The 27,702-nt window shown below is 51.9% G+C and overlaps 1 protein-coding gene across 1 annotated transcript; it reads left to right on the top strand.

Moving 5' to 3' along the window:
• Positions 1-17,056: 17,056 nt before the first annotated feature.
• Positions 17,057-26,208, top strand: LOC128719710 (tetratricopeptide repeat protein 28). The gene is made up of 5 exons (XM_053813339.1): positions 17,057-17,218; positions 17,559-21,586; positions 21,661-21,800; positions 21,879-22,061; positions 22,145-26,208. Exons 1-5 carry the CDS (start codon positions 17,057-17,059, stop codon positions 26,206-26,208), a joined length of 8,577 nt encoding a protein of 2,858 aa, XP_053669314.1.
• Positions 26,209-27,702: the final 1,494 nt, after the last annotated feature.

Here is a 27,702-nt window from a genome sequence, read left to right as displayed (position 1 = left end):
ATGATGATCGTCCTGTGCACCGTTGGAGTGTTGATTTTACACATCGAACCCCGGACGGACGGTCCTCAGATCGGGATCGGGTTCAAGCAAAAAAAAAAAGGTTCGTCCTTCGAGCCGCGGCGATCCGTTGTCGGCGAGCCACGAGTTTTTGCAATGCACAATTGCATGCGCCAGTGCACCGCCTGGGGAAAGATGGCTACCGCGCTACACACATGCAACCGGCATCGAACCGGAGGGATAATGAGATGTATGTGTGTGCTGCTTCTTCCAGACCACGGGGACCGAGGGGTTGGTGGAATGGACGGTCGAGATGAGTGGTTCGATAAGAAAAAAGGGGCTAAAGATAATACAGAACAACGCACCAAACCCCAGTGTGTATTATGCAAAAGCAAACAACGGGCAGGGTAGATCAGTGCCCCCCCGTGCGCGCGTCTGCTTGCTGACGGTGGTTTTCGGTGGTGGTAATCGCGGTTGTAATCATTCACCCCGCAAAACCCCCCCACCCCTACGAGATACCCAGCTAGGGAAAGGAAGGGGAAAAAAAGGACACAAACCAGAAATTCGCATGACGAATAAGCGATAACAGACTGGTAACGAAATTAGTATGCACCTCGTGCGGACGGCTGCAGGCTAAGCAATACAGCGTACCTCATTGTGTGGTTTAATGGTTTAATAATGGTTCGCCCATCCTACCGATCGGTGTATTAAGCTAACACGTGCGCACTGGTATCGAGATTCTAACCGATTCCGTTTACAGCTGGTACTGCAATTTTTGATACTGCCACGCTAATTGCGCGCTTCCGCTTTACCGTGGCCATAGTAAGAGACGAACAAAATTCCGGCTAATTGCGCGGAGACGATTGGGATAGAATATTAATTTAATTATCATCCCGATCGGTGGCTGGCAGGGGTCAGCAAGACCCCAGTGCCAGTACGGTTTTAATCTCATGCTTGTAATTATTTAAATGGTAGCTTGGCTGAGGTTGCGCGATTTCAACCATTCAATACCTAATCTATGTTCCTGCTCGATCGTACCAACTCGCCGTCACTCTCGCTCCCTCTCTCACCCCTATCTCTCACTCCCCCTTGGTAGGAGTAATACCAACGCACCAAACGCTCTGTAAGTGCCGTGGTAATTGAAAATTGATTACTGTCAGGGTCCGTGCAAAAGAATTTCGCCATGTTTGCGCCCTCTTAACCCTCCCGGCTCCCAGCGAATAGGGAGGGGGAGCCGGCCCAGCCCGGACATAAGCACAACTGAATTCTTTCTAAATATTACTAACCCCCAAAACGATCCGAAAACGCGAACTGCGAACCGAAGCGGATCGCATTTTGGTAGCCGGCAGTTGTGTACTGTACTGTACGCGAGTCCTCCGCAGTTCGATCGGCACGAACGTCATTGCCTGGTGCTTCCAAAAATTATACCCCTGTGTGCTTTAATGGTTTTTTTTTTGTGCCCGTCTCGCTTTTTTTTTGTTGTTGCTCCACAAACAAGCTTAACAAATCGGGTTAGACTAGTGACTCCTTTTCGGTTTGTGTGTGTGTGTGTATCGGTTTTATTTTTTTTTCCATGCCGATGGAAGCGCTGGAAGATAAATTATCAAAATTGCTCAGTAAATAACGATTACGCGGGGGATCCAAGGGATTTTGTACGTGCAAGGTTGCCACAAATCAACAATCGCGCGCGGTGCTGGACGGGAAGGAACCGGAGCCACCGCTGTCCGTATGTAACAGTTTGGCGCAAGCTAACGGAGCTCGGGTCGGGCTAGCGGCACCGGATAAATTAACGATACTACGCTGTGCGGCCTCTACGTTTCACACTTCCTACACGGATCGAAGCGCTAGCGTGCGTTTAGGAGCTTTAGTTAGTGGTGGGAACCGTTTTCGAGACTTTACCGTAGCGAGCGAGCGAGTTGATGTGAGCGATGAAGGAAGAAAGAGCAAATGAGACAATTTTCCGACTTAAAATCAATCCGAAATACCTTTGACGAATAGAGCAAATAGGCAAGAATACGCTCAGATTATATGTTGTACTCGTCTATGGGACCGTATTTCTGCAAAAATAATACCAATTTTAAATGTTGTACGACCGTTCTCCACTAAAGGATAAGCATTCTTTTTTCATAAATAAGCATAAGTTGTACGATAGTTCTCCACTAAAGGATAAGCATTCTTTTTTCTTTGAAGAAATGACGATAATCGCATCGTCTTATTGATTTACTACAGAAATACTAGCGAGCGCCATCATCAGACAATGCCAATTATCTCAATTTGGGTCCTTCCAAGCAACTTATGAACTATATGGACGACCTAAAATGACTTTACGTCCCAGGTCGTCCGGTATGATTCTGATGACATGACCAGCCTATCAAAACCAAGCGAGTATAAATCGTTGTACAATAGCGAGGTCATTGTACACCTTGTAGACCTCATCAGTAGAAGGACTCCTCTGCAACTCGACCAAGAGTTTTTCCTCAGTTTTGGACGATGCCCATTCGTCCATTTTACCCAAGATTGGTCAACTAATTGGTTGCGGTTAGTTCAAATGACAGACAAACTAGCATTTGGGCTGGACAAACCACTGCCAAAAAAAAAACAGATGTATTCTGCTGTTATCTTTATAGACAGGTGTTATAAGCGTTGTAAGGATTGTCTAATAAATTTATTCACCTACAGAAGCTATATTCTCTGACAAGGAGTTAATGAATATTGTTGTTCTCAGGAGATGGCAAGTACCCAGCTCTCTTCCCCTGCCTTAATAAAAAATAGTGAAATAGTTTGCGAGATCATAGGAACCTTTTTTTTCGTTTTTTTTTACGAGATCATAGGAACCCGGTCAGTAATTTCTGTGCCAATATTCCAGCAAAACGCTTGCATGTTGAAAATGCTTACCAGTTTGCATTTCGAAAATCTATACAGCAACAACTCACTGCTATGCCGTCGTTGCGGACTTGTCGCAAAAAGAATTGCTCGCAAACAAACAAACAAAAAATGCAACAATGTAACGAAACAATTCTCACCAACTGGTTTAACATCGCCATCATTATCATCATCGTCATCATCGTTCCGTTTTGCCAGTACGAACTCCGAACCGAATGGGAACCCGCTTCGCTCTAAGTGAAAATCTATAATTTCGTTAAAAAGTAATTTTTCTTCCCCCTGCGCTTTCGATCACTTTGCGGACGACCTGCGGTGCAGTGATCTGGTGCGAGAGGTTTGGGAGGGAAGGACTTGTGGACAGGTGATGGTGCACTCGATGCAGAGGGATGGAGAGGAAAGATGAGGAGTGTACACGGGGTCAGCATAGCGAGTGGAGACCCTCCTTACCCTACTGGCACCCCGAATCAGTCTCCGTCCCCCGGGGTCTTTGGTAAAACGTTCGGTTTTGCGCGGCATTTGCCCGATGGCCAAAATGTGTATGATTATCATAATTGCTGCGTCCGCGTCCGCGTGTGGCTTGCCGAAATTCGATACGCTTGATTGGTTTAATAGATTTTTAGACGGGGTGAAATTCTCCGTGTCTGTGACGCCACCGAGTGCCCCACTGAGTGGGGAATGCTATTTTGCTGCTGTTGACGTACCACTAAAGCGTACCACCGATTTTTTTTTTGCCGAAAGTGGAAGAATTGGCAATTTTGCCACCTTTCCGAGTGTGGCTAAAGGCTTCCATGACGTCTAGGATGCTTTGGCGAAGCCGGTACCGATTGGACGAGTCGTACAGGAGCAAAGGAGAAACATTTCTCCCATGGCCATTTTTGGGTAATATAAGTGGAGCAGCAGGATGTTTTCAGCCCACGTTGCACACGAATTAGTTGAATTTGAATCGCTTACAAGAGACTTCATATGTGTTTGAGCGAATTTACTGTAGATGGCGCTCTTTGTTAGTACACATCCCAGTTAGTGTTAGTATGTAATTAGAAGCGTTTAACTCAATAGATACCAATCACTAGAAAAGAAGTAAAGAAAATTACAACTTTCAACCACATTCCATCAATCGCACAACGATCGAAAATTAACCTAGCAGCTTGCCTAGCTTATCGCCTTCCTTGCACTTTCGAGATGCCGGATCGTGCAATTGCGAAACATATAAAAAACTGCGCGGCTAATTAGCTCTGTCCAACATTCAAACGGGCACCTTCAACAGCTACGTTCCCAGAAGAAGCTGCTGCCTAGCTATCTCACGAAAGGTTACTGAACCTGCCGGGTCCGTGAGGTGCATTCCATCGGCGTGCAGAATTGCATTCGCTTCGGCCGGCAGAGATGTTGGCATTGCTTCCCGCGCACATCGATCGGATTTCAGCAATGAGTGATCGGCTGCTCGGACGGACAAGGGAACGCCAAATCGTGATCATTCGGAAGTGACCATTTAAACCATCCCTGCCCTGCCTTGCTGCGGGATAAGGTGGCGAAAGATGATCATCTCGCTGTGGATGCCTGGATTGATCATCGTGTGCCAACGGGCACCCGCAAGATCCCATCCAGCAGGGATGGGGTCGGTAGTCTGTAAATTAGAGCACGACCACCGGCTCGGGTTCGGGACTCCACCCGCCATCCACCAGGGAATCCGGAGCTGGGAAGGATGGGCCACTGCTCCGAACAGAAACCGTCTATAATTCATCGCTCTTTAAAGACAGTCTTTACCGGTTTTCATCGCACTAGCAAAGGCAAAGGCGCATCGATGGTTTGTCTCCGGGTGAAGGGTGCGCGCGACCGAGCGCGGTCTCGCGTCTAGTTAGGGTTCGTCGCCGCCGCCATGCTCGGCAGCGCACGAACTTTACACGCCCCCACGACGGACGGTCGTGGGCACGCGCTTCTATTACGCCGCCCGTGTGGCGCACTTTTCCGTTTCTGCGTCAGCAAAATCCTTGCCCCCTTGGCACTGAAATCGAACTCCTGGTTGGGAGGATTTTTGTTTGCTGCTCTCTTCTCCAACTCGGTACACTCTCGGCCAACTAATAAATCATTCCAGTGCGGCCACACTGGTAGTAGCTAACGGGGGCAGGAGGCAGGATGCCGGTGGGCACAGGGCACCCATCACGACAAGCGCTGAAAGGCTGGGGTGGAGAATGTGACCCCCGAGGGGGAAGAGGAAGTAGCTAATGCGAAACCACCGGTATGGAACCTCCCATGCGGCCATCGTTAGGCCATCATCGGTGGGCGACTTTGGTTACGGAGCGTTTTTTTTTTTGTTCTCGCCACAAATCCTCCTGAGAATTCCTCTGCCACGGTCGAGGTTGTGGTGGCGGACCGGGAAGAGGTCAGAGCCCAATCCTGCAATCCTAGAACAGTGCCCCCAACGGTCCGGATCGTGAGTTCCAAACGAGTCCAACCAAATATAACTGCTCCTCCCTTCCCTTCTCCCAACGTACTCCGCATCCAATGTGGGCTGCTCAATCGATGGGAAGTTACCGATGCCGCATAGAAATGGTTCGTTCGCACATGGACATGGAAAGTTTTCCAAACGGCTTTGTGGCTTCACCCCGCATCCAGTGTGTGCAGAGTTAATTTGAATAAAAACTCATCCGGATACCCCGGGAGTTGACCTCTTCGGGTCGCGAGAGTGGTCTTCGGGGGCGGACAGCATCGGCCTCTGCGGCAATCTAACATCCAATTAAGCCCATTAAGTAAAGACACTTTTGCCGTTTGCTTTTTTTTTTTTGCTCAGATTTTCCAACCATGCGGAGTGGATGGAAGGGCACACCAGCGTGTAGTGTGCGCTACTGCTAGGCAAACGTCCTGTAGCCGGAGCGCGTAAAAACAACCCACGAAGAATGGAGATCGTGAAAATGCGGTACACCGCCCGTTTAACCTCGAATGTCAGACAGCACAAGAAGTTCAAAAGTGTTACACACGCGTGAAGCGTGAACAAGATTGAACCCATTTCGTTGAGTTACGCCGAGTTGTGCCTAACGTTGGCTAGAATGTAGTGAGAGTGATATCCGTGTGATTCTTTCCATAAGCAAAAGAAATAGTTTGATGTTAACTTCTCATCGTTAGATGATATTATATGCGAAAAAGGGTATTTTATGATCGTTACTCTGAAGCGGAAGACTTGCACTCAAAACCTCCAAGCCACTTTTGATCATTTTTTCAAATTCAAAGATCATTTTTGGAATTTTTTAAAGCAAGTCCTATCTATCCTAACAGTTTCTAAAGCTCCTGGATTATCAGTGAAATGCTGCAAATGACAATTCTGGCTACTCGGAAACGCAATGAAACAAATGAAAAAAAAAATAGTTGTCATATAAAATCGGTGATAAAACGAAATTTATTGATGATGCGTTTCGTTCCGTTATTACACTAGCGGACAGCATCTATCTGTCAATCGCCCTGCCAGAGCCCGGTTTGACAGATAGACGACTAAATCATTTGGCACAATCGGTCAGGTCTAATAACCCCACTATTCAGTTTTGGTGGAATCTGGCAACACTTCCATTTAGAAGTGTCATCTTCGGGTTTTCTCTTCCTCTAGCTGTCATTTTGAAAACTGACCGAAACTCAAGATACGCCAGAAATTTCGTACTTTTCATAATAGTATTAGTAAAGTATTAGTATTAGTCACTAAAATCGCTAGAAATTCTTTTCATCTCTTAGCATGAGCGGATAGCTAATGGTATCCGCGAGTAAGTATTTATGATGAAATTGGAAAAGGTTTTCCCATGGTGAGTGCAACGACGCCATCATAACACGTATTGCAAATTATTTATTTTGTACAAGTCACCGCCCGGTTAGCGAGAAAGCTCTCACCGGTCATTTTGTTGCCCGTTCATTGTAACGGTCGGTGGCAACAATTTGTTGCAATTGCAACAGCGCATCATGATGCAGAAGAAACCTGTCGGAAAATCATACGTTACGCCTAGACCGATATTGATGATCGAGTTTGAAAATTCCATTCCACGCACCGGAGCCGGAGGTCCCTTTTTCGGTTCGGCATCAAACCCACACACTAGATTCGCGCATGCGGTACAGCTCTAAACTGCCACGGCACTAATGTGGTGCGGAACTCGTTTGATTGACCCAAGGGGGCACCACCACAGGGCAGAGGTGGCACGCATGATAAATGAATTACATCGCACGAGCTGACCTCGCGCAGAAGCGATCACTTTCTTGCGCCGGAGCACCCGGTTCCCGTCCGGCTGTCAAATCGGTATTAAAAATATGCTCGCCTCACCGTCGACGCGATTTGTCGATCGCCCGGTGAAGATTACCGGGTAATGGATGTTGAGTTGTCGAGGTTCGCGTTCGTGTGCCTGCTGCTACTTTGTAGCAAACTCGCTGCTCCGTATTAGGCCACAGTTCACTTACTTTGCAGCAAACAAATGTCACCGGTTTTGTAGTTGTGAACTTCCTGCCCTATCTTCTCGTTCAGAAAGCCTCCCCCTTATCACGGCCAATGGGGACAAATGAGGAAAGGTGGCAAGTCGGGGTAATACACGCGGTTAACGTCACAATCGGTCGACGTGACATACATGAAATTTGTTCCCACAGCACGTACCTATGCTGTGCGCCAACCGATCAACCGACGTGAAGCTTAATTACCACCCAGCGCTCAGAAAGCGCGCGTTCGGGTGGAAGAATGCTTCCAATTTTTTAATTGCCCCCTCACTCAGCACTCACTCTCGGGCGATCGCGTCACCCGAGCACAGGGGAAAAAGCCGGGCAACACATTAGGGTGGACGACAGGTTAGGGTGTAGCAGCAGCCACCAGGTGAACCACCGGCGTTCGTCGTCGTCGTCGTCATCATCGCGATCGTCATCATCGTTTTCATCTGGCGGTAAGATGAGAAGGAACCCTTGGGAACTATTAGTGCACTAATGATTTCGGGAAACGGTCGCTAGCTGCTGCGCGCTCCCAGGAAGGAAGGGGCCTATCTGCCGTTTGGCTACCACGCCAACCCCCTTGCGGCAAAGTGTGTCACTTGATCAGAGCGCATCCTCAATTTAACTTCTCGTATGGGCGAACCTGTAATGGAGTAGTAGGTAGTGCGCAGTGTGCCGGCGCGTAGTCGGCTAGTGACGTTTCCCATACACATATGCGAGTGTCTAGTCGATCGTTCATCGAACGAAAAAAAAATGACTTAGAACAGCCACTATTGACCAGTGCGCTTAGAAATAAAGAAGAGAAAAAATGGTTCAATTAATGGTACATTAATAGATTAATTTGAAACCGGTCTTCTTTCCAACGGTGTCTGCTTTACTGTATTTTCCGTGTGTTTTTTTTTTGTCTTTTGCTTTATTTTTGTTGCCCTCTCTCTCTCTCTATCTCTCTTTCGCTCTTTATGTATCGCTTCCACTACTATTATGATGGCAAAAGCATCTTACAATAGTTCCGAACGTTCGATTCCTCTGTGTGTTTTTTTTTTGCTCCCCTGGAAGTGGCTCACCCACTACGACCATGTTCAGCTTTTGTGCTTTCGGTTCTGGCCTTCAATCGACCGCACTTGCCACCGCCGGTGTTAATGTTTGCGTTTCATTAAGACTCATTTATGTTATACCTGTCCGGTGCTGGGCAACGTTTGCATTTTTCGGCCAGCGCGTAAAGCGCTCCCGATGCTGCTACATGATATGATGCCAACTTCAAGTGGTCCACTGAAAAGGGTGGAGTAAGCGGTAGGGTAGGGAAGGGAAGGGAAGAGGAGGTGGTATTGAGTGAAGGAAAATGTAACGTTTCTCTTCCTAAGCGATCGTCCGTGTGGTTCATTCCAATCGGATCAGAGCGAGTCCAAACCAATAGGACGGACCCAGTTTGAAACGAAAGACTTGAATGCCTCATCAAGCAGGGTGTAACCTTGAGCGGTCAATGAGGAACTTTTTCCGGATCTTTTTTGTTGTTGTTTCTGGCCTTTTTTTTGTTTTTGAACTTTTCTTTTTGGCTTGAGGGCGGGAAAATAGATTGCAAACGGTCGCTAGTGCAGTTTTCCACGATGCCATCATCTTTTCTCCGTTTTCCATTTCGCAGCGCGCAGGTGAAAAGCCAGTTTCCCGGGAGAAAGTGTACTTTCCTCATTGAAGTTCACCAAGTAAGAAGAAAAAAAAACTAACAGAGGAAGCAAATATTTTGCGCCAGTAATTATCGATTGGCAAGGGTAGGATTGCACTCCACTCTGTGGTGCATTTTTGTTTTTTGTCCGCCAATTGGAACACCACCGCCAGTCACCACCGGGGTGTATGGAGCACGGTTCGTAGCCACGGAACGATAATCTAGCACTTGTTTGATTAATCTATGCCCTTTGACAAGTGTTGTCTTTCCCCCCAGGACTCTCTTTTTTGTCCTCGCGTAGCTCGTGAAGAAAGCAATAGAATTGATTGTAGCGTTTCCGCGTTTTAACCCATCTGACCCTTCGCCGGGTTTGTGCTGACATTTTTCTTCGCTCCAGCACAGTCCATCCCCGTGATCTGTTCGATAAGCGTGGAAAAGTCGAACCATAGAGTGCACCGCCGGTGCTCATCCATTTAGGGCCCTCGTTTTTGCCCCTTTGTGCAACTGCATTAGCACCGTTTGTCGGACAAATGAATTGGCCCTTCGGTGGAAATGTCGACAGCAGCACAACTGTCTGCCCTTGGCACAGGGAACCACCGTAACGCAAAACTATGCTAATTACTGTGTGTGTTTGCGTTCGCTTTTGGCCACCGGATTGTGGTAGCTAACAAGGATGGTGCTGTTGCTGCTGGGGCTCGTGCGTTGTGCCCTGCAGCTCCACCGTGGTGCATTTCTTTCATCGTGGCAAAGAAGCTGGCCACGATGGGCTTGGAAATGATGATGTGTTTATTTTGCCGTATGCTAGATGGCCTGCCTGCCTGCCGGCTGTGTGTATGATGGTATAATTAAGCTCAACTTCTAGAAGGAAAATAGCCAGGTTTGCAGCGAGAGAAAGCGCCTGCCGCTGCTAATGCGGGAAAAGTGCATTGCGGGAAAATTCATTCCATTCTACCCAATGCGGTCCCCGGCCGTTGGGCTTACATTTCACTGGCATGGTATTTTCCAAGCACCACCCTACCTTATGGTGCCACAAAATCAACCCTCAAATCGAAAAAGAGTAATAGCTTATATGTTAAAATTCTTTTGCCTTCCCTGCCGGACGCTTGTCCGCCCGATGTTTGTTTGCACTTTCCCATACGGGCTAATAGATTGCTTCATTCAGGCTAACGATGACGTGAGCTGGCAATTAAAATTGAAGTGATTTATTGACCATTTGATTCGCTGCTCACATTAATTAAAACCGTTTTCTCCCGTTGTGCTCCGTTGCAAAGTTTTCTACCGACCAAAGTGGGCGCGAAAGGAGCATAATTTCCCGCCGGTGGTGAAGGTGGACGGTCGTTTTCCTGCTTGCCGAAGTAAAAGAAACCATTTGCGGAATCTTGCGCTTTTGTTTGTTTTGCACGTGAAATCTAAAATAATTGCTTTCACAAAAAAAAGACATCCCTTTACTCTAAATGATCCCTGTTTGCTTGCTTGCTTGTATGCTTGGTTGTTTGTACATCGCTGGTACCTGCATCAATTTTTGCACAAACTAGACAAGCACAAAGCGATCGAGAGCGCACATCCACACGCGGAAGCGTTTCAGTTTCTTGTACCGGCTGGTGATGGCTTTTCTGCTGGCCGCCACCGTAACCGCGGACCCGAACCATGACTCGGCGACTTGTTGGCTTCTTCACCCACGGCAAACCAGCAATCATGCTGCGTAATCATTTCTATTTCGTTTTCATACATGCATCCCTCCATCCGCACCGATCGCTCGCCTTCCCCGCCACTCCACTTCGCCGGGTTATGTCGTCACTCCGATTTCCCGGCATTTTAAAAGCTTCTCAGCCGTTCCCGAAAAGGGATGCTTTGATGTTGGTTCTCTCGCGTTTTTCTGCCCGCCGACCACTTAAACCGCTGTGTGGCAGCCCCGGTCCCCGGTCCGGGGAGGCTTCTAATTTTTGGTTGAGTGTTTAATCATTCTCTCGAGCCCCGGAATGGTCCGGCAGGCAAAAACGGATATGCGCGCACGGGATAAGACTACCATTTTTCGGCGTAATCGACTTTTTTTCCTTCTTTTCTTCAGTGTGTCTCTGTTTTGGTCTGTGTTCTCAATGCGGTTGGAGGGAGTAGCGTCCTGCAATCGATGGAGCATCTTTATACGGTTCAAGTATCGGACACTTTAGGGCGCTCGCTAGCATTAGGTTCGATTTCCTGTAATCGATACCCGGCCAGGCAATGGCAAAGGAACGCGAGCGATTGAAGAAGAGCTAGAAAGTGAAACCGCAAAACCTATGATCAGGCAGATTCTATTTTCACAGGATTAAATGAACGTTTTTTTTCTAGTGTGCTTCACAATAGTGGAGCAGTCATTTGGGGTTTCCTTTCATTTCTTATTGTAAAACAACTATTAAAACTTATATGCCTGACCATGCTCACAGAAATAAAAAATCAATACGACAAATCAAACAAATCTTTTCCAGAGGTTCCTCGTCTGCTGCGTCGTTGAAGTCTTTCGATTCGAATTTAAAAATGCTCCACTTTTTTTCCTTTTTGATTTTTTTTAAGAAAGACGGTGTGATCGAATTTTGCACATATTTTTACTTATAATGCAGAAGAAATATTAATAGTTTGTATGATCAGTGAAACAAACCATTTGGAAAGGTTCCTCGCTTGCCTGATAGTTGAAGTCTTTCTATTTCAAACTACCAAAACTTTACATTTTTTCCACAATGGACTTCCTGGCCATGTTCCAATTTTTTACATTTAAATGGAAATGATTTACTACGATAAAGCCATAAAACTTATTGCAGAAGTTCCTCGCTTGATGCACCGTTGAAGTCCTTTTGTTTAAATTTAATATTTCGTCTCTCTATGTGTCATTTGGCTCTTTATGTGTTATTTGGCAAGAAATAATTTTACAAACATGATGTTTTTCCTGCTTTACAGCGGCTTTTTGCAATCAACAATCCTTCGTTATACCTTCAGCAATATGACCAAGAGCATTAGATCGCCTTCACAACAGCGCCACAACCCCAGCCGTTGGGCAAGAATCTTTGTTCTGACGTTTCACCGAACGATGCTACGGTGGAAAAAGGGAACGTGTTGATGAATTTCATTCAACTTTCCCGTGACCTACCGCGCGACGATGATGGACAAACGACGAACCGTCCTGTCCTCTGTGGGAGCATAGCTGCCGCTCGTAACCCGCCTGCAAAGAGCGGTCGGCAAGCAGAAGGCACAGAGTTGTTGAACCAAACAACAACAACAAAAAAACACCACGATTGTTCTGTGTCCATGCGTGGAGGAGGGAACCGAAGGAACAAGACAACGGGACAGAAACGAACGAAGAGATTCCATCTGTTGCGGTTAGTGCAATTCATCGTCATCCGGACGGATGCATCCTCATCCAGCAAATCATCCGTTTGCACTCCCCCTACGCGGATTCGTACCCTATTCTTCGGTGCCCCCGTACGGGAAGCCAACGAGTGAAAACGGCGATCGGGGTTCGATCGTATTACCGGTGCACAAAACCACGACGGTGCGGTCCGGTGCGCCTGATCTAAGGATGAGCTTCCAACCGATCGGCAAGCTTTGGCTCGCGGTTTTGGCCACTTCCATATTCCATTTTTCGTGTATGTGGCAAAGCGTCGTTTGCACGCTTCAACACGCGTTCACCTCATCACCCGAAGCGAAGGGTGGAATTTCTTTTCATTTACTGTTCCTGGGGTGCTTCCACGGGTGCGATGATCCTTTCGCGCATGATGTGGGCTTTATTATTTTTGCCGCCGATTTGCTAGCAGAACAGAAGGAAAGTTGCCGGTGGTGCACCCGGGACGTCGTGCCGGTATTGTGCTGGCTGATGATGGGTAAGGTGTAATTACATCGTGGCTTTAAAGGGAGTCCTGCTGGAAAGGGAAAGATAAAGACACTAACAACAACAACAAAAACCGGACCAAACTTGGTTGCTTGACGCCACCGACGATGCCGCTGTGCGATGTACGCGGCCAAATGAGAAAAAGTGCACTTTATTCGGAGCAGAGTTAATATGCGCCCATTCCTATCGATATTGGTGTTCCCGGTGCTGGTCGCAGGATGGTTTATGATTGCTGCACGATTTGGTAGATCGTTCGCAACGACGAAACTGCAAATCTGTCCCGTTTTTTTTTGCTCAAGCAACACACGTAGAATGCAACACCTTTCACTACAGTTACAGCTAGATTGTCGGCTGCAATTTGGTTGCAAATTAATTTCATTTTTGCAATCACGGGCCCTCAAAAAAAAAAAGGGACAACCGATCGGGGGAGGCGGCTCTGCGCGAAAGATCGATCGATCTTCGGACCCGGAGGAGTTGCGACAGTTACACCACAAACACCCGGCGTAAGACAAAGCACTTTCAGGGTCGTTCGGTTGGTTAAATTGATTTTCAACCCGGGGATACGATCGCCCGGCCGTCGGTCGTCTTCGGGGGCAGTGAGATCATCTCGGTCAGTACGCGCACTCGCACGCGTTATCAAAATTCCATTATCTAGTTCGGTTTCAGCTTTCCCGGTGCCCGTGCGTGTATGTGCTTGTGATTGCGCCCGGCAACAGCCGGCCGCAGATTAATTAGCAATGATTAGGATCATCGTTACCTCCGGAAATCGGTGCCGGCCGACCGATCCCGACCCGGCACACACCTTCTCGCAATGTCCCTTTTCGGAACGGCAGCGCATCCACCATCGACTGGCCACTAATCTGGGCACGGTGCCGTTTCCAGTTCCTACCCACACCGGCCCCGCTAGACGGTGCAAAGGGTTGAAAAATTGTTCCCAACCACTGCCGACATTATTTGCTGCCTTGCCCACACCGCCGTGCCATGTCGGCAAGCGACGAACCCCCTTCACCGGGGTGGAAATGATGAAACGTTCCGTCACCTTGGCCGCGTGCAGAACATTTACTTCCACCGATCTATCGGCTTGTTAATAAACATTCCGCCAACCGTTCCGTTCCGCCGGCCGTGGATGTGTGTGCAGGGGCGTGAAAAACAAATCCTCCGTCCTGGTGTCCTTTTTTTTTTGTCGATAACGCGCTTCACGGTGGCCTTCCTCCATATGAGAACCAAAAAAAAACACATCCCTTATCTAGCGATACAAACTAATGCGTGTTTGAGAGTCTGTTTTTCTTTCCGATTCACTCACTCACCCGCAAGGGAAATTGACCATTCCCCCACGGCCACGGTGCCGATGGTGTGGAGATGTAACCGCGCGGGTGGAATGCTGTGGAAAACGTAAAAAATGACCCGACTTAAAACCGAAAGCCCACGGTAAATGAGTCCAAACCGGTGGAACCATTTGCCTGTGCCAATGGTGATGGGGAAAATCGAGTACAGCGCGGAATGGATGCGGTTGGCACTGGTTGGTGGAAATAGCTTACGTTTCCCGTACACAAGCACCACCACGTACAAACGCAGAAAACGGTGCGCGGCAAAGATGATAGCAATCATAATAATTGATTACACGTATACCTCCTTCAATTTATTTATACAAAATCTTCCCCAAAAAGCAATCCACCCCGGTTGCGGTTGTGTGCGCGCAACTCCACCGGTAGGTGTATGTGTCTGTGGCTGCATTAGGTGGTGATGGTTTCCACCACTAGTTTCTCTTCTCCAAAGAGTCCTAAATTTTGTGCGTTTGGTTTGGTTGGCGTTGTTGTTGTTTTTTTTTCCCCCGTGCCTTGCTTTTGTTTTTCGGACGCGATGCTTTGCAAATGCACGTTTGCCGAGTGCTTTTTTCCTTTGCTTCCCGGGTCCGGTGCAGTGCTGCGCCTTATTACTACCAAATTCCATTACACTGATATACCGGGACAGTGTGCTCTCGATCTCGAGCAAACGAAAACTGTACCACAGCCGTGGGGCCGCAGCGTTACGGGCACGATTCTGTTCGCTGGGTGAAGATGTATTACTTTTGGGTGCGTTTTTTTAAGCGCTCGTTTCTTCCATGTGTTCCACCGACTGCGATAGAAGCTTGGTTGATTATCGGCCAGTTTGTGTGTGTGTGTGTGTTTGTGTGTTTGGCCCTGATCATGTTTTACATATTCTGATGCCTAGAGCAAGGTCGTAACTCATTTTTGTATTATGGATGGAGGCACACCTTCGTACAGAAAATCATAACTGGGTTATCTTTACCGTGCCAGCGTCCCATTTATTTTTATTTTTTGCTAAACACAGACGCTAACAAAAAAAAAAGGTTGAACTTTACAAGAATTCTTGCTTCTCTTTTGCAGGTGGAACTATTGATTTGATTCGGATTCATAAATCTCAATGAATCTGTGAATCGACTGAATAATTCCGAAACTCTCTTCTAAAGATGCATGAATCCTCAACGATTCAGTAATAATTAAAGATTCAGGAATCCTCAAAGGTTTATGAATTCTGGTATCCTTGAAGGTCTATGAATTCTCAAAGATTTAGGAACATTAAAGGACTGAGTCTTCTCAGAGATTTAGGAACCTCGAAGGACTGAGAGTGCTCAAAGATTTGGGAACCTCAAAGATTTAGAAATTCTCAAAGGTTCATTATTCTTCTAAAATTCAGCAACATGAAGGATTTTGGAATCCTCAAAAATTCATGAATCTTTGAAGATCCATCAAAGGTTTAGGGACCAAAAAGATACAGAAGTCCTCAAGATTTCTCAAAGATGCAGAATCCTTAAAGATTAATTAATCCTCAAAGACGAAGATTTTTTCTTAGACGTCATAATCAAAACCCTAAAAATGCGGCTAAATAAAATGATTTAACCTTTCTAAACGAATATTTATAAATTGATTCTCTGGGGTTTCAAGGAACTTTGAAGATTCATGAACCTTCTTATGAATCTGTTGAGTATCGATTCGTGTACCTCAATGTCCCTCACAAAAGTGTCCCTAAGCCAAACAATAGTTGGTACGCAATGACAAACTTCCACACAGAAACCGCTCAGTTCAGCTGGCAAAGGCATAGTTTTTTTGTTTGCTTCATGATTGAATGAAACCGAAATTTACAAAACTGTGAAGCAATCAAAATTCTTCTCCCGAGCGCAGAATTCTGCCACCCGCCACCTCACGGTTCCACAACAAAAAAAAAAAACGGGAGCACATTTCCATGCTGCTTGGAGGGGTTTTGCTGCGAGAACGCGACTTGGCAACACTTCCGAGGCACCCGGGGCATCCGCACGCTCATCATTCGGTACCGAAAAGGCACGTCAGCGGAAGGGCAAAATCAACATCGATACCCCTATTCGTAAGACCGTGCACCACTCACCCTTGAGTTGGACAGGTACTACCGACCGTGTGTGTGTGTGTGTGTGGTTGTGGTAAGAAGGTACACAGTGCGGTGTGTCTTCTTCAGCCACCGGACAGTCGAGCCGGGGTTTTGGGACGAGCAGCGGGTGCAGGGGAGGAATGCGATAGGATAGATAGGCGAAGCGAAGCAAGACAAAGATGACGGTGGCAACCGATTTCCGTACAGGACGGCGGTCTCGAATGTAACACACAGCCAGAAAAGAGCGATTTCATTCCCATCGTTCCAATCGTTTGGCTTGACTTTTCGTTCAAAAAGCGGACCCGCGAACGGGATGAGAAAGAGCAAAATAAAGAGAAGGAGGGAGAGAGAGAGAGAGTGGGTGAGAGTAAAAAATTGCGGAACAACACAGCAAAGTGTAAGGGAAAGCAGGTGGGTTTGGGGGATGATGGGCAATCTTGTGGCGACGGAAAGACAATGCGAAGAAATACCTGAGCGAGCGACAGACAGGCAGCCACACGGGGGTGCGCACTCACACACCCCCTCGGTAAAGATGCGATCGCGAGATTTCTCTCGCATCGATCGGGTACTCTCTCTCTCTGTGTCTCTCTCGATCTCTCGAATGGAGCACGAGGTACGCGCTCGAAGCGATTTCTAGCGCGTACGCGCTCTCAGTTTAAGGTGAACCGCCGCGTGAACACGATCGTCATTGCCGGACGGTCCGGGGTCGCGCGTTCGCGATCGAGACACGGACACCACTGTGTGCAGTGCCGGGTGTTGTGCGTTTGTACGTATGTGTGTGTGTGTGAGTCTGCCATCAATTCCCACCAGCTACCATGCACACGGAGCGGCGACATCGCCATCGGGGCCGTGGTACGGTGACCGGGCATCAGACTACCGGCGGTACCAACGCGATCACGGCCACCGCCATCACAGCGCAGCAGCCCGCCATCCATCCCACCGTCTGGGAGATACTGTCCGCCGAGCTGATCCTTTCGGTACCGTAATCGCGCGTTTCTCTTCGGCCCGGCCGTCCGCGCGCTGGTCGCTAATTATACAGTGCGCGGTGAAGCCGTTGTAGCTGCTGCTGCCTTCTGTTGGCTCGTCCTTATCGTCGACTGGCCCAGGCACAGCAGCACAGCGTTCCCGTGTGTGTGTGTGTGTGTGTGTGTGTGTGTGCGTGTATGAATGAGATTGTGTGCGTGTGATTGATAAAGAAAAAAAAAGGCCGTAAATGTGCAACTAATGGGAGGTTTTTCTTGCATTCTTTCATTTTCATTTTCCTTCTCCCGCACTCTCGCTGTCATCTCGCTGCCCCCATTTGTGTGCGGCCCGTAGAACGAACCGGAAGGTACGCCGGAACTGCCAGCGGCCAACAGGGCCCTCTTCCTCGAGAAGGTGCGCCAGTCAAATACCGCGTGCCAGAATGGTGACTTCAGTACCGCCGTCCAGCTGTACACGGACGCGCTCGGGCTGGACCCGGGCAACCACATCCTCTACAGCAACCGTTCGGCGGCCCGGTTAAAGCAGGGCCAGTTTGCGCTCGCCCTGCAGGACGCAACGCGCGCCCGGGAACTGTGCCCGCAGTGGCCCAAGGCGTACTTCCGGCAGGGTGTCGCGCTGCAGTGTCTCGGCCGGTACGGCGAGGCGCTCGCCGCGTTCAGCGCCGGCCTCGCGCAAGATCCGAACAGCAAACAGCTGCTGGCCGGGCTGGTGGAGGCCTCGATCAAGAGCCCGCTGCGGCACGCACTCGAACCAACGTTCCAGCAGCTGAAGGCGATGAAACTCGACCAGTCGCCGTTCGTCGTGATATCGGTGGTCGGGCAGGAGCTGCTCGGTGCCGGTCAGTACCACGCCGCCGTTACCGTGCTCGAGTCGGCGCTCCGGATCGGTTCCTGCTCGCTGAAGCTGCGCGGGTCCGTGTTTTCCGCGCTGAGTTCCGCCCACTGGGCGCTGAACCAGCTGGACAAGGCGATCGCTTACATGCAGCAGGACCTGGCGGTGGCCAAAAGCCTCGGCGATACCGCGGGTGAGTGTCGGGCGCACGGTAACCTCGGCTCGGCCTACTTCAGCCAGGGTTCGTACAAGGAGGCGCTCACGTCCCACCGGTACCAGCTGGTGCTGGCGATGAAGTGTAAGGATACGCAGGCGGCTGCCGCTGCCCTTACCTCGCTCGGCCACGTCTACACGGCGATCGGTGACTATCCGAATGCGCTCGCCTCCCACAAGCAGTGCGTGCAGCTGGTGAAACAGATGGGCGATCGGTTGCAGGAGGCGCGCGAGATCGGCAACGTCGGTGCAGTGTACTTGGCGATGGGCGAGTTCGACTCTGCGGTCGACTGCCACACGCAGCATCTGCGGCTGGCCCGGAAGCTTGGCAACCAGGTGGAGGAGGCCCGGGCGTACAGCAATCTCGGGTCGAGCTACCACTACAAGCGCAACTTCACGCAGGCGATCACCTACCACGAAAGCGTGCTGCGGATAGCGCAGCAGCTTGGGGACCGTGCGATCGAGGCGCGGGCCTACGCCGGTCTCGGACACGCGGCACGCTGCGGCCATGACTTTGTGCAGGCGAAGCGGTGGCACGAGAAGCAGCTCGAGATGGCGCTGGCCGCCCGTGATAAGGTGGGTGAGGGGCGGGCCTGTTCCAACCTGGGCATCGTGTATCAGCTGCTCGGGGAGCACGATGCGGCACTCAAGCTGCACCAAGCGCATCTCACGATCGCACGCCAGCTGCAGGACAAGGCCGGCATGGGTCGGGCGTACGGTAACATCGGCAACGCGTACTCGGCCGCCGGGTACTACGAGTCCGCGATCAAGTACCACAAGCAGGAGCTCATCATCAGCAAGGAGGTGCACGACCGTAGCGCGGAAGCGTCCACGCACGGGAACCTGGCGGTCGCGTATCAGGCACTCGGTGCACACGACATGGCGCTGATGCACTACCGGGCCCACCTCAACATTGCCCGCGAGCTGAAAGACACGGCCGGCGAGGCGTGCGCATTGCTCAACTTGGGCAACTGTCTGAGCTCGAGGCAAGAGTTTGCCCAAGCCGTGCCGTACTACGAGCAGTACCTGATGCTCTCGCAGGAGCTGGGTGATGTGGCGGCCGAAGGTAAGGCGTGCCACTTTCTCGGCTACGCACACTACTGCATCGGCAACTACCGGGAAGCGGTGCGGTACTACGATCAGGATCTGGCGCTCGCGAAGGATCTCCAGAACAAGATGAACATGGGCCGGGCGTACTGCAACCTGGGGCTAGCGCATCTGGCCCTCGGCAACACCGGCGGTGCGCTGGAGTGCCAGAAGTATTTCCTCGCCATCGCCCACATGACCAACCATCTGCCGGGGAAGTTTCGGGCACTCGGCAACATTGGCGATGTGCTGATCCGGATGGGCGATGTGGATGAGGCGATCAAGATGTACCAACGGCAGCTGGCACTCGCCAGACAAACCCGCGAGCGGGGCATGGAAGCGGCAGCCTGCGGCGCACTCGGGCTCGCCCATCGGCTGCTGAAAAAGCTCGACAAGGCGCTCGGTTACCACACGCAGGAGCTGACGCTGCGGCAGGAGATGAGCGATCTGCCGGGCGAGTGCCGGGCACACGGGCATCTCGGGGCGGTGCACATGGCGCTCGGTAACTATACGCACGCGGTCAAATGCTACCAGGAGCAGCTGGAACGCGCCCAAGAGCTGCAAGACTCTGCGGTCGAAGCGCAAGCCTTCGGCAACCTTGGTATCGCGCGGCTCAATATGGGCCACTACGAGGATGCGATCGGGTATCTCGAGCAGCAGCTGGGCACGCTGGAGCAGGTGAACACCCCCACGGCACAGCACGATCGGGCGAGGGCCCTCGGGCATCTGGGCGACTGTTACGACGCGCTCGGCGACTACCACACGGAAGCGATCAAGTGTCACGAGCGCCACCTGCAGCTCGCCATCGCACTGCAGAGCCCCCGTGACCAGGAACGGGCGTACCGGGGGCTCGGCAACTGCTACAAATCCGTCGGCAACCTGCAGGAGGCGCTTGTGTGCCTGGAGAAACGGCTCGTGGTATCGCACGAGCTGGGCAACCCGGAAGCAAAGGCGGCTGCGTACGGTGATCTGGGCGGCATACACAGTGCGCTGGGCAACTACGAGCAGGCGATCAACTGTCTCGAGCATCAGCGTGACATTGCCCGCGAGCTCGGCGATCGTGTCCTGACGTCGGACGCGATCAGTGGCCTGGGGGCGGTGTTCCAGCAGATGGGCGACTACGACGAGTCGCTGCGGCTGCACAAGCAGGACCTCGAGCTGGGCGAGACCATCAGCCATAGCACGCTGCAGGCGCGCGCCTGCGGAAACCTCGGCTCCGTGTACGATGCACTGCGGAACTACGCGGAGTCCGCCCGGTACTACGAGAAGCAACTCACGCTGACGTCCGATCGGCAGACGAAGGCCCACGCCTGCCTCGCGCTGGGCCGAGTCTATCACTCGATGGAGCAAGTACCGCAAGCCGTCGGTTTCCTACGCCAGGGTCTAGCCATCGCCCAATCGCTCAACAAGCTAGAGGACGAGGCAAAGCTCCGGTACCGTCTCGGCCTCTCGTTGGTCGCCTCCGGTGATGACGATGCGGCACGCCAGCAGATGGAGAGTGCCGCACAGATCCTCGAGTCGATACGCAGCGACCAGGTCACGCCGGAGGCGCGTACCCAGCTGTACGACCTGCAAACGTCCTGCTACCAGACGCTGCAGCGCGTTCTGGTTGGGTTGGGCCGCACGGAGGAGGCGCTGGTCGCGGCCGAACGCTGCCGGTCCCGTATGGGTGCCGACTCGAACCAGAGCGCGGAGAATTCGCTCAACAACCGGAAAACGTTGCTCACCTGCAGCGAGTACATCTTCGACACGGTCAATCGCAGCAAGACGAGCATCATCTACTACAGCCTCGCCGGTACCGATCTGTACGCGTGGTTCCTGCAGCCCCAGAAGCGCATCGTGCGCTTCCACGCGACCAAACTCGACGAGCAAACGCTACCGATGGTGAAGAAGAAGGCGCTGCTAGGGGCGTCGGGGACGGTTCCGTCGGACAAGAAAGCGACCGCGCTGGAGGACGGGACGGGTGAGCACCACAGCCTGCTGGAGCAGTACATCAACTTTGTGCGCGACTGTTTGGGCGTGAACTCGGGCAGCGTGTTGCAGGAGGGCGATGGGAGCGGGTGGAAGTCGTCGAACGAGAACCTGATCGATGACTTCACGAACGAGCGGGCTGGGTTTCTGCGCATGGTCAACCGGAACCATCTGCTCAACTCGAGCAACTACTCGCTGAGTTCGCTCTTCAGTCTCGGCAGTGTCGGTGGCTCGGTCGCAAGTCTGCAGGGTTCAACAAGGTAGGTGTTTTTAGCGCCCGACCGTTTCGTTGGGGCCTGGAGAACCCAGCTACAAGTTTCTACATCTTCCGCAGGTCTATTGGAAGCCTGCAGGGATCGACACGGTCGAGACGGTCGAACATGCTGCCACCGTGGCAAGGACCGTCCTGTTTACACGTCCTGTACAATCTGCTGCTAGCTCCGTTCGAAGATCTGCTGCCGGATATCAGCACAAGTAAGAATGGTCGTCCTTTTTTTGTGGACCTCTAGCACCAACCTCCGTTAAATTAACCGCACCCGCATTCTATTGCAGCTGCTCGAATTGGACGTCGCGAGTTGATTCTAGTACTGGAGAAGGAACTCTACCTGGTCCCGTTTGCTATCCTGCGCAGCGGCGATGAGGATGGCGAATATCTGTCCGAACGTTGCTCGTTGCTGACCGTCCCGTCGTTGCACACACTGCGGCAAAAGAGTCGCATCAAAACGCGTGAACCTGGTAAGACGTTTGACCTCCGCTTAGTTTTTTGTCGTGTGATCTTGTCTAACAACTCCCCCCCTTTTGTGCATCTCCCCTTTAAGCGGACGGACTCAACAGTGCGCTCGTAATCGGTGGACCGAAGATACCGTCCGCGCTGTCCGAAACCTGGGGCTGGTCGGATTCGCCCGCCTCACTGCAGGAAGCGGCCATGGTGTCCGATATGCTCAACACGAAACCGCTGGTCAGCTCGAGTGCCACCAAAGAGTCGATCGTGTCCGAGCTGCCCGCGGCGGAATGTGTCCACTTTGCGGCGAACGTTAGCTGGAAGCTCGGTGCGGTCGTGCTCAGCCCCGGCGAGGTGCTCGATTCGCAGTCGCAGAAGCGCTTCTACCCGAACGCGGCCGGCGAGCTGCTGGGCGGCGACAACGATGAGGAGACGACCGATCTGTCCACCTCGAACATGGAGATACCGCCGCTGTCCGACTTCATTCTCAGTGCGGCCGATCTGCTATCGATGAAGCTGACCGCGAAGCTGGTCGTGCTGAGCTCGTACCATTCGGTGGAACCCATCACCGGCAGTGGTGTGGCCAATCTGGCCGGCAGCTGGCTGTTTGCCGGTACGGGCGCCGTACTCGTATCGCTGTGGCCCGTGCCGGAAACGGCGGCCAAAATTTTGCTGCGCGCCTTCTACTCAGCGCTGCTGCAGGGTACGCGCGCCGCACGGGCCCTAGCGGAAGCGATGCAAACCGTACAGCACACGAAACACTTCGCCCATCCGGCGAACTGGGCCGGTTTCATACTGATCGGCGGTAACGTGCGGCTCTCGAACAAGGTTGCGCTCATCGGGCAGGCGCTGTGCGAGCTGATGCGCACCCCGGACAAGTGTCGCGATGCGTTGCGCGTGTGTTTGCATCTGGTGGAGAAGAGCCTGCAGCGCATACACCGCGGACAGAAGAACGCGATGTACACCACGCAGAAGAGCATCGACAACAAGGCGGGCCCGGTAAGCGGGTGGAAGGATCTGCTGATGGCGGTCGGGTTTCGCTTCGAACCGGCCGCCAACGGCATCCCGTCGAGCGTGTTCTTCCCGCAGAGCGATCCGGAGGACCGGCTGTCGCAGTGTTCCGCCAGCCTGCAGGCATTGCTCGGCTTGTCCCCGACGACACTGCACGCGCTGTCCAAGCTGGTGCACGGGGCGGAAATAGCGGACGAGATCATAGGCGTGATGCGGAACGTGGTCGCACAGTTCCCATCGAAAGCGACCGATAGCGAGGGTGCGATCGATGTACCGCTCAGCGTACGGCTGTGGCGTGTGTCCGGATGTCACGAGCTGCTCGCGTCGCTCGGTTTCGACCTGATGGAGGTGGGCCAAGACCAGGTGACACTGCGCACCGGCAAACAGGCGAACCGGCGCAACTGCCAGTTCGTGCTGCAAGCCCTGTTGGCGCTGTTCGACACGCAGGAAGCACCGAAGAGCCTGGGCATCGAGTCGAGCAGCAGCTCGGAGTCGCTGAACGAAGAGGAGCAGGCCGACGAGCAAAGTGCGCACCAGCAGCAATCCGTCCAGCAGTCGCAGCAATCGCAACAAACCGCACAACAGCAGCAACAGCAGCAATCTTCGCAACAGTCCCAGCAGCAGCAGCAGCAGTTGAAACCGTCGTCCGGCGCGAGCCCAACGCCGACGAGCGGTGATTCGCAGCAGCGGAGCATCTCCCCGGCGGTGACGGTAAAGTCGCAGACGAGTTACAACTTCTCGCGCCCACCGCTACCCCTGCGTCGCGTACCGTTCCTGAGCACCCGCAGTGCCTTCATCTCGTACGTCCGGCGCCGTGGTGAACCGGACGGGGGACAAACGGACAGTGCGCAGTCCGTGCCGAACGGGAATGGCGTCCCGAACGGGAACGTGCTCGATACGAGCCTGGCCAACACGACCGACAGCGAGCTGTCCGATGGGTATACGACGCAGCAGATACTGCTGAAAAGCGACCATCTCGCGAAGGGCCTCGGGTACTCGAGCCTGCGCGGCACGATCAAGGTGTCGCGACCGGGTGGCGGCGGGGAAAGCGATGCCGCGTTCACACCGAGCCCACCGGTAACGATACAGAACGTGGACCAAAACGTGTCGCTGGCGTTGGCGCACCAGACGCGCATCAAGAATCTCTACACGAACAATGGCACCGTGCACGGTGTGGCCGGTGCGTTGAATGGTGTGCACGGTCCGGCGACCGCCACCGGTATGGTGATGGGTGGCGCCGGGTCATACACGCTCCCGGATACGCTGCGCGACGGCGTTCACCATCACCCGAATCCGGGCCATCACCGGCGGCCGGATAGTTCCAGCTCGGCAAGCTCGGCAACCGATTGGGAGGGTTCGGGCCATGCGACCGTTCTGCGACGGGCGGCACACCAAGGCCATCACCTGCCGCCATTGCCACCACCGCGCCAAACGCTCCCGATGGTGGAAAGCTTACGGCCGCTGGCACCGCTCGCCCCGGTGTACAACAACATTAACGGTGCGGTCGGTCCGGCCGGTCCCGCCGGCAAGAGTTCCGTCCCGAACGGGGGCCAAAAATCACTCTCGGTGCTGGAGTCGACCAGTTCCGATTCGGAGTTCGAGCGTTCGTTTGATCTGCCCGGTTCCGGTGCGTCCAATGCTGCGTCCATCAGCAGCAAGCTGACATCGTTGGCGCACAGTCTGCAGAGCATGCGAACGCGCAACAAGCTGAAACTGGGTCCGGCGCCCCACGGACAGCATCTCCCGCCACAGCAGCAGCAGCAGCAGCAACAACACCAACAACTGCACGGCCAACAGCAATCACACGGCCAGCTGCACGGTCAGCATCAGCTGCACGGTACGTCGGCGGGATCGGCCACGACGATGTCCCGCTCGAAGCACCCGGTCGATCAGTTCGGTTTCCTCGACCGGCTCAGCTGCCGGACGGAGATTTCCTCCTCCGCCACCCTCGGCAGTCACGTTGCCCCACCCCGGAAGCCACTCTCCACGCTTCCGGACGATGAGCGGACGCTCAACCTGAACGCCAACAAGCTCTACTTCTCACCGACCGACGCCGAGATGCTTCCGCTGGCGGAAGCGTCCCCATCCGACCTGGGCCTGGGCACCAAATCGCACGCCCCGTCCATCGGTCCACCGATGGTGGGATCGGCAGGTGTCGGCAGCCTCGGCGTACCGGGCACCACCGCCAAGGACGGTACGAAATCGAACCAGAAAACGATCCAGGACTCGATCCTGCGCCATATGTCGCGCGAGATGACGCCAACCATCTCGGAGGTGTACCACGAGCGCAATATCGGGCTCGGGTTGGCACCGTCACTGTCCAAGCTGCTGCTCAGCAAAAACTACGACGAAGCGCCGGAATTGGGTGGTAAGGGTAGCAACGCCGTGACGGTGGCGGCAGCTTCGGCTGCGGCTGCCGCTGCCTCGATGCTGAACAAACCGAGCGCCGCCCTGACGGTGGGCAATCTGGCCGAGGCGATGAACGAGATCGAGATGAATGCGACCACCGCGGGCAAGCTGGACGAGGGCGCCTGTGCGATCTGTCACTCGCCGTCCGATCTGCTGTGCGGGTGCAGTGCCACCTCGACCGTAGCGGCCGTTGCCGCCATGACGGCTGCCCTCGGTGCCAACACCACGACCATGGCCAAAAAGCCGAGCTCCAACAAACCCTGGCTCAGTAACGTGTCGCCCAACATCGTGAAGGCGAGCGATCTTACCACCGCCGACATACTCGAGCAGCAGAAGCAGCTGAAATCGTCCGTCAGCAGCGGGCTGACGAGCAATCTGTCCTCCTCCACGGAGAACTCGCTCTCGACCGTGGTGAAACGGAGCGGCTCACCGTTTTCCGATTTATCGCGCCGTGACGAGGGTGACGGTCGTAGCGTTGCCGATTCGCAGTGTTCCGGTAGCTTCCGGACCGACATTACCGGTTCCACCGTAACCACCTCCAAGAGTCAGCAACAGATGGTGTCGTCCCAGCAGCAGCAGCAGCAACAACAGCAGCAACCATCGCAGCAGCAACACCAGAAACAACAGCAACCATCGCAGCAACAGCAGACTGGTGGTAGTGAACAGCACAGTGCAACCGGCCCATCCGTCACCACGACGACCGTAACGCAGCAACGGGGCAAGTACATCATCGATACGTGATCGATGGTAGCAGAAAGGTTTTAGTTACGTGTGTGTTGTAAGCAAACTGCCCAAGATAGAGAAAGACTGCTAGGTGTAGGATACGTGCAAGTGCGTTGTTTGTTTTATAAAAATGTTTTGTGTACATTGTGTTTTGTTTGTGTAGATAAGGGAGTTGCATTGTGTACCATATACGAAAGGTTTTATAAGTTTGTTTTTTAAGCACCCTAACGTAGCCATTCGCATTTGCTAGGTAGCGCGTAAAAAGTATTTTATCCTCCCGACCCCACCAACCATTTCTGTACAGAGATTGTTCAGGTAACTGGACTTCTTTCGGTAGCAAACGGCGGTACACGTTACTTAGCGTAAAGTTCGCGCGCAGGAATGACTATTAAACTACAGTTTAACATGATATTTATGTTCGGCTGAGGTACCACGCTGTACTTAAACGCTTACGTTAAGTTATTAAAGATTACAGATGGGTCAACAAAATCCATCCCATTTTTTAAACCGGTTGTTACTTGGTTTCCAAGCCCGCATAATCGAAAGAAACACTCGTGAATAGATATCCTACTATGAAGCGCAAACTGGTAATTACAGGGTTTTCCAATTAAATTGTTTAAGTGGGAACAATTTCTGGAATCTGTACCAGGTGTTGTTTATTGTTTTTATAGAGACTTTGAGCTGGGCAGCTTCATTCGCCACTATCTGTACCAGTTAAGGTGCAATGTGACGAGGTAGGTTTGGAATCATTGCTAATTGTTGGCAACTTTTGCACTAATTGCAGGAGACCAATGGAATCTGTGGAACGGTTTTCTTCACTCACGCGCTTGCAAAGCTTTCCGACAGGACGGGGGTGTTAGTTGAGTTTGGAAGTTTCGAATTAAAGAAAATATTTCGATCATTTTTTTTTTGGGTTTTCCGAAGCATTCGAATACGGTATTGGAGGTTTCCTCGAGAGTTCTAATTAGGTTTGCATAGGATATTTGTAGCTTGTTTGTAGCTGAGTCGATTACTAGAAACGTCAATCTTTTTTTGAATAAACGGTCAGGGATAAAACGCGGAATGGTCCACGATTGACAGGATACAAGGACGTAAGTAAGATCCACCAGCGAAACAGGAGGATTTAACCGTACCGAACACACTTTCCGATGAACACGCGGAACAATTCTGGATGTATAGCAGTTTAGAACAATGACGAACGCACCACACAATGTTACCACTTGTTTTTGCTTTGACTTTTTTTTTTTATTCTATTTTCTTGCGGTTTTCTTTTCTTCAATAATAATTTACAAACATAAATAAAAAAAAAGTTTCTTCCATTTATTTTTCCTCTTTTCCTTGGAATTCTCTGCTGCACATTCCCCCCTTCTCACTCGTTATCTATGTCACACGTACACAACTGTGGGCAAAAAGATGGGATGACCGAAAAACAACAAACAGTTGAGGGGGCACATCTCTAATGGGTTTTTTTTTTAACTTCAACCACTTCTACTCATTAAGACTCTGCTATCG

The sequence above is a fragment of the Anopheles marshallii genome, chromosome 2, assembly GCF_943734725.1.
Source record: "Anopheles marshallii chromosome 2, idAnoMarsDA_429_01, whole genome shotgun sequence".
Taxonomy (NCBI): domain Eukaryota; kingdom Metazoa; phylum Arthropoda; class Insecta; order Diptera; family Culicidae; genus Anopheles; species Anopheles marshallii.
Note: the sequence above shows the minus strand (reverse complement) of the source record. Positions and strands in the feature narration are given on the sequence as shown.

Bases quoted from the DNA above. Each gene is read 5' to 3' on its own strand.
- LOC128719710 (XM_053813339.1), top strand. From the start codon at position 17,057: ATGCACACGGAGCGGCGACATCGCCATCGGGGCCGTGGTACGGTGACC. The intron at 17,219-17,558 runs GTACCGTAATCG...TGCGGCCCGTAG, and splicing joins CCGCCGAGCTGATCCTTTCG to AACGAACCGGAAGGTACGCC. The intron at 22,062-22,144 runs GTAAGACGTTTG...CTCCCCTTTAAG, and splicing joins CATCAAAACGCGTGAACCTG to CGGACGGACTCAACAGTGCG.